General features: G+C 36.9%; 1 protein-coding gene across 1 annotated transcript; it reads right to left on the reverse strand.

The window, feature by feature from the left end:
• Nucleotides 1-2465: 2465 nt before the first annotated feature.
• LOC111899364 (2-alkenal reductase (NADP(+)-dependent)) lies at nt 2466-4639 on the reverse strand. Its single transcript, XM_023895205.3, has 5 exons — nt 4090-4639; nt 3546-3723; nt 3283-3449; nt 3054-3136; nt 2466-2967 (listed from the first exon to the last, which is right to left on the reverse strand). Exons 1-5 carry the CDS (start codon nt 4312-4314, stop codon nt 2589-2591), a joined length of 1032 nt encoding a protein of 343 aa, XP_023750973.1. The 5' UTR covers nt 4315-4639; the 3' UTR covers nt 2466-2588.
• Between the last annotated feature and the right edge of the window lie 3122 nt (nt 4640-7761).

Genomic DNA, 7761 nt, shown 5'->3' on the forward strand with positions numbered 1-7761 from the left:
TAGTTGAGGTTTTGGGCCATTGGATCATCCTTGTTAGGGAGGGCTGAAAATCCCTAGAAGGGTCTAGAGATTTTTGTCCAAGCCCAAAGGAAGGGGTCCATGGACTTGCTTAGGCCCTAAGCTAAGGAATTAGGGTTTCCACCTTAAAAACCTAGCTAGCCTCAAGTATAAATAGTGCCCTTGGCTCTTGAATTTGGCTAACCCCTTGGGAAAACTCTAGAAGATCCAATTTTGGAGCTAGTCACTCTCTCCTATCTCTCATAATCGTCCTCTTGCCCTAGTGTTTTTGTGAGTCATTTGAGGTACTACACTTGTGGTACTTGTTCTCAAGAGCAAATGATCTTCAAGGATTGGTTGTTATTATTATATAACAACAAATGTATGTGATCTAATCTTTGTTGATTTTGAGTATTAGATGCATATTAGGGTTTTCTATTTGTGTTCAATAGTTGTATGTCTAATAGAGAAAACATAGATCCAAACTAGGGTTGCATTCACACATAAGATTGTTTGTATAAAACCGAACAATAGTTCCCTCCCAACCCACTCAACCAACTATTACATAAGCTTCACATCAACTTTTCTTTCTCCTATTTCTTTCATCTTTCCCAAAACCAACCACTCTAACATCCCTTACCTTTAGGACAAACATACATGAAAATTATTACCCTTAATGTCGGGATAGACATAGTTTCTTATTATTTATAGAATTTTCACTTTTTACTTCGAGGACAAGCATACATGATATTTACACTTTCTTATTATTCATAAAATTTTCACCTCTTCTTGTTAGGACAAGCATACAAGATATTTTGATAAAATTACGTGGTATGGCATAATAGGGCATGTATAGTCCAACTTTAATAAAATGGATAAACTTGGTCCTTGTATTATTTCGATATTAAACAGATCTTCCCTAAGTTGTTAAACTTTACTATGGAGCTCGTTAAGTACAGTAAATTACCTTTTTATTTTTCGTATATTTTGTTTTTTTATTAAAATGTTCTATTGTTACATAAATGGCCCATCTCACCTACACCCACCCCCACCATCTCTAGTTCAAAGATCTGATAACCACCATCACCTTCGACACTCCGATAACCACTACTGACACTCCAGTTTACCTCTGACATTCGCTTTCAACTCTGACAACAAACACTAAAAAAAATCAAAACCATTCCCTAAAAACTGAAATCATATATGAAATTATACATTGATAACCTCAAGATCAAAACCAAAATCATACATCAAGATTTAAACTAGCACAAAACCAAAATCATACATCAAGATTGAAACTTTTACAATCTCAAACATTATATATGATATCATACCTTGATAAACCACGAAATCATACCTTAAGATCAAAACCAAAATCAGATTTTGGTAAGGGAATTGGATTAAAAACCTTGACAATCTTGATTTCTCAAAACCCATATACCAAAGAGATCGATTGAGCAACATGAAGGGTGGAAGAGAAAGATCAATAGAGGTCGGTGGTCCAATGGTGGTCACCCTTGAAGCTTAGACTGGGCCACTGGGGGTATAAGCGGTAGGACTTGAGGTAGACAAGGACCCTAACTCCAAAATGGTTGACGACACACCTTCAATCGATGTTGATTCAAATCAGTACGCTCTACACATCGGCTCACCATTTAGTTATGTACCATGGGCGGTGCTGCTCATTCAATTTCTAACTATCGTTATTAATTCCGGTGAAGCTCTAAGACTCCCTTGCCAACCTCAACCATTCCCTCTCCGATGACACACTTCTCCCATCCTAATCACCCCCTTCTCTGTCAACGCCAACTTCTACAATTGTTATTGCTGAAATTGAGAATCAAAGGTGTATCAGAAGTCCATAAATTGGAACTGATACCAGTGGCAGACGCAGACTATTTTAGTAGGGGTATCCCTCGTACTTCAAGCGGGTGCACCTAATAGAAAAAACCAAAACAAAAAATTAACACTGCGTGCTGGAAATTAAGCAATAACCCGGGACCCCAAATGCCTCACTAAGGTCTGCCAATACCATAGATATAAATGATGGTTTAGAGATATCGATGGTTTTTTTTAGGTATAAATGTTTTCTTTACATAAATGGTCTAATAGTTAAGAAAAATTTATAAAAAAAAAATGAAAAGGAAAGAAAAAGAGTAACAATGTCATTTTATAGAAATTTAACATCATTTTGAGATGGTGTGTTGTAAGCACCATTTATGCAATATCGACAAAAATTAAGGATCGAGTTTGTCCATTTTTTAAAGTTGAACTATAGTTGCCTATTGTGTACCATTTTTGTAATTTTCTCAAATATTTTCACCTCTTCCTCTTAGGACAAGCCTATTCAAAATCATAGGTTTCTTATTCATAAAAATTTTCCCCTCCTACTATTTGGACAAATATACAAGATGCACACCATTTCTTTCAATCATAATCGTTTTAATCTTCCTATTAGGACAAAAGCATACAAAACACACACACACAATTTTCTTATTATTCATAAAATTTTCACATCTTATTGTTAGAACAAACATACAAGATACACACAATTTCTTATTATTCATAACAATAAAAGACATTAACTCGACTCATTCACGTGCCACAACCACAACTTGCTTCCCAACATTTTTCCCCGAAAAAATCCCAACCAAAGCCTTAGGTGCACTCTCAAGCCCCTCTACAACATCTTCAATGTAACATATCTTCCCTTCTTTTATCAATGGTATAACCATTTCAATATACTTTGGATACAAATTATAGTGATCAGTTACAATAAACCCCTTCACAAGAAGTCTTTTCATTATTATGCATGACAAATTCCTCACACCCTCTTCTTGATTTAAGTTGTATTGTGAGATCATTCCACAAACCGAAATCCTTCCATTTACTCTCATGTTTAAAAGCACTGCCTCCAACATTTTCCCACCAACATTCTCAAAGTATATATCGATTCCTTCTGGAAAGTACCTGAGATTAATTACAAAACAATTAGAATTTACTAAAAAAGGAAATTAATCTTTATTATATTATTTGTTCGGGATATTAATTTTAACCTTTTGAGAGCTGCATCAAGATTTGGCTCTTCCTTGTAGTTAAAAGCCTCATCAAATCCAAATTTGGTCTTTAGCAGCTCAACCTTGAGTGATGAAATAAAGATAAAAATATTATTTTGAGACAAAAATATAAAAAATTGAAAGTTGGAGAAGCTTTCCAGGGCTATTTTCGATGAAGAGGATAAGGGCATTCATGTCTTTTTGTAAAGACCATGAAAAAATTAATTACCTTTTCTTTGGTTCCAGCTGTCCCAACAACATAGCATCCGGTCAGCTTTGCAAACTGCCCTACAAGCTGACCGACTGCCCCTGAAGCTGCAGAAACAAAGACATACTCTCCTTTCTTTGGAGCACCAATCTCATAGAAACCATAATAAGCAGTCATACCAGGCATACCTTCAAAAAACCATCAAAGAAACAAAATCATTTTACAGAATTCAAGATCCGTAATTTACAGAATCTTAAAGCTCCTTAATTAAACACAAAACATACCAAGGATTCCTGTATAATATGAAAGAGGGACATCTGTATGTTGAATCTTGAATAGGGTTTCAGGAGCAGTGATAATACTGTATTCTTGCCATCCAGTGAATCCCCAAACTAGGTCACCTTTCTTCAAGCTTGAATGTCCAGATTCCACAACTTTAGCTACTCCATATCCTGTTATCGGCTGCAAGATACAAAAGGTAAATGATAATTTGATCATCATAAGAGATTTTCCAGAAGAAAGAAGAGAATTTATATCTTGGTTTTGAAATGAAGGATATTGGAAAACTTAAGCCCTTGTTTTAAAATGCTTCATTGCAAGCCAATTCACTCAGAAAGGTAAAGATTAGGAAGAAGATTGAGTGCTCCAATTCAATTGAAACGATTGAGAGCTTTAATTCAAATTTTACACTTGAAATATACGAATGATTAGGTGCCCCAATTCAATTCGAATAGATAAGCGCAACCCTAACGACAGATCGTTCAATTGACAAACTGTTTTACCCTAAAATGGAAAAATGAAAGTGAGAAATGAGAGCGTAATTCATACCGCACCAGGAGTGAAGGAAGCAACGTAACTGCCTTCAGTTTTGGTCATTCGACCACGCATGTAAGGATCGCAGGAGAGATAAAGGTTCTTGACGAGGACGCCATTGGAACCTTGAGGGAGCTGGAGGGGGACGGTGGCAGAAGTTGTAACGGACATGTCTGATTCCTTGGGGAAGCCATTAACGTAATCCTTAAAGATCACCTGCTGATTTCTCACTTCTTCCATTTTCCTGGTGAAGAAGGACTAGATTGCTATGCGAATGTGTTGGTAACTCCAAAAGCAACAGAAATAAGCTCTCAGACCAGAAAGAACTTCAAATACACAACCAAAAGAGAAAACTAACGATCGAAACAACTCAAACAAAAACAAGAAACGATCTAGTACAAATCAGATTAGGGGTAACGAGAGCTATTAGAACCCTAATAATCTCTACGTTGAATATATACTAAAAAATATTTCAAAATTAAATTAAAAGTCATAATAATTCACAATTTGTTAATATGTGTATTTTATTTCCAAATAAAGATAAAGATAAAGATGGACACTTTTTGCCCATTCCGCATCAAGCCACTCAAAAAGAGATTTCTGTAAGCATGCATAAATTGACTTTTAACATTTCAACCACAAAAGGAAATGTTTGGTTAATAACTTAATATTATCCTACAACACATCCTACCACTTCACACCGAAGGGGGAGCTATTTGACTTAACATTTGAACCACAAAAGGAAATGTGAGTCGTAGGATCCGTTTATTTTTTATTTCCTTAACATTTTGAATTAACATTTAACACTTAAGGTACATGAAACTAAGTTATTTTAAAAAGTTTTCTCACACATCAATTGTTGTAAGGAGATTTGAAAAACAACATAGCTCCTCTTACATTGTTGGTTATAGAAAAAGATCGTTGCAATTGGGTTTTTAAAAAGAAAAGAGACCGACTTGTGCAAAGTACTTGTAACGACCCAGAAATCATGACTAAAAACATAAATAACATTACTTAAACCATGATTGTCAAACCATAACATGATTCTTAACATAAAATCAGAGTAATAATTCAAAACGTAATCTTATTATCAGAGTGAAACATCCCAGACTGACTAAATATGGTGCGTATCATGCGATCATCCCGAGCTCTTCCCTCCGCTACTAGAAGTACCTGAAACCAAAACTGAAATTGTAAGCACGAAGCTTAGTGAACTCCCCCAAACTACCATATACCATACAATAACATATAAAGCACATATTGGGCCTTGCCCATTGCATTGGACCAAAGTCCGGACTAACTGGGGCCTTGCCCCCTGCATCGGACTGAAGTCCGGCTAACTGCATCGGGCCAAAGCCCAGACTAACTGGGGCCTTGCCCCCTGCATCGGACCGAAGTCCGGAACTGACTGAACATAACATAACATAAACATATCGACTAGCATGAACACATATACTGCATACTGCATCGGACCGAAGTTCGGAACACATAACACAATAACATGCTTGAATCACAAAGACATCAAGCACACTAAACTACTGCATCAGACAGAAGTCCGGAAACTACTGCTAACTAGACGGGTCGGCATTGTGGCCATAGACCCGTTCCTACTGGAAGGAAACTCGCATGCACTGCTGAACTTTGCTGATAACCCTTTGGCTGCTGTCCAACAATTCTCTAAACCGCTGCTCCACTAGCTCCCTGAGCTACCAATATCAATATATATATATATATATATATATATATATATATATATATATATATATATATATATATATATTACTTAGATTCAAACTGAACTCTAGAAGTCAACTAAGTCCACTCTTGTCAAAGTCAAAGTCCCGGTCAAAGTCAAACTTTCAGACTAACTCTACTCGCCGAGTCAACCCGTTGACTCGTCGAGTTCTTATACTCTAAAACTATCATAACACGCCTCAACTCGCCGAGTCACCCCGCTGACTCGTCGAGTTCAACGATTTCTGAGTCCCATCCTGTCCATCTCACTGAGTCACCACTCAACTCACCGATCTAAGTCTTAACCAGAAGGATTGGGGTTCTGTGATCCAACTCATCGAGTCCAAGAACAGACTCGCCGATTCCAAAGCAATCTCCAATAGACTCGCCGAGTTGTTCTTCCAACTCTTCGAGTTCCTGCCTAACTTCATACAACTCGCCGAGTCCACCCATGTGACTCGTCGAGTAGCTTCAGTTCTTAATCCATACAGTGACTTTTCGAGCCATGCAGGGGCTCCAAACTGTAGATCCACACTTCTAAGGCCTAATCCTCACGTAAAGTTGCAAACTTTACGTGAAACCAAGGAGCTATAGGCTTAAAATACTCTAGGGCTAGGGTTTGAGGCAAACATGCTTCACCAACACACCAAAGACTGATACTTTATGGGTCTCTGGGCCAAGACATACCTAGATCTGAAGTAGCAACCTCAGATCTGGACTTCTAACTTGAAATGGCTTCTTAACATACCAAAATGGCCCCAAACATCATTCCAAGAAAAGATCTAGAAGCAACAAAGGCAAAGCAACAGATTGTTACCTTCAAACTGATGCTCACAACAAAAGGGTTGGATCCTCCAGCTCCTTAGTGGCCAAATCCTTCAAATCTTCCTCTTGCAAAAGCCCCAAACTCACTTTATTCCTTCTCTCACTCAACTTAGGGTTTGGAATCGAGTACAGCAGCTTCTGGCCGACAAGGGGGACTAAGGAGAGGACATAGGTCCTTTAAATAGGGTGCAAACCCTCGGATTAGGGCTTTTCTCGTTCAGACCAGACTCGCCGAGTCCACGCGCCGACTCGCCGACTCGGTCGCTTATTCTATAACCCGGATCTCGCTCCGACTTGTCGAGTTCCTCCTTGGTCTCGACGAGTTGACTCATTTGACTTAGCGTTTTTCTTTCCTTTTCCTGGTCTTCCTGATTCTGGGTATTACAGTACTATTACTTTTTTGCAAAATTCCGATTTTAGGGGCTAATTATGTCGATTTTTACTATTTTAAGGCGTTTTGCCGGTTTGATTGAACCCGAATTTTTGCAAATCGGTTGTTTTGTTATTGCTTCGACCCAAACCGACGCATCACATGTAATGCTGAGTCTTTGGTTTTTTAGGCTTCACTTAATTAGGAATCACATGTGTTTCTGTTCTAGAGTCACCAATTCACACAGTCTTTACTTACTACAATATTCAGATCTAAAGGAGTTCCAATAGGTTTACAACTTAAAAACAAACTTATATAATATTCCAAACATTATTTTCTTGGTGAAAGACAACATCCAAATGAAGTTTTTAATAATCTTAAAACCTAGAAAGTTTAACTTTCCAACATCTTTAATAAAAAACATTGTTTTTAAAAACTCTTTAACATTTAAAATTTCTTTTCATAGTTCACAGTTGAACGATATTGTGCCATCTTAATTTTACCGCCAATTAAAAACTTTTTATTTATGTTTATTTAAAACATAGTATTCTTTTATTAGTGCGGAATTTGTTCCAAAACATTATTAATGCGAAATGATATCAATATCAAAAGCATTTACGAAGAAATATTTTTACTTAATATTTAAAAGTTTGAGATGTCATAACCGATACAGTAACGTAAGCATAAATTAGTCTTTACAGGTCTTACATCAATTTACTTAATGACCTAAAACTCCTTAAATCTCTTAGCAGATTCAA

This window comes from Lactuca sativa, chromosome 1 (assembly GCF_002870075.4).
Source record: "Lactuca sativa cultivar Salinas chromosome 1, Lsat_Salinas_v11, whole genome shotgun sequence".
Taxonomy (NCBI): domain Eukaryota; kingdom Viridiplantae; phylum Streptophyta; class Magnoliopsida; order Asterales; family Asteraceae; genus Lactuca; species Lactuca sativa.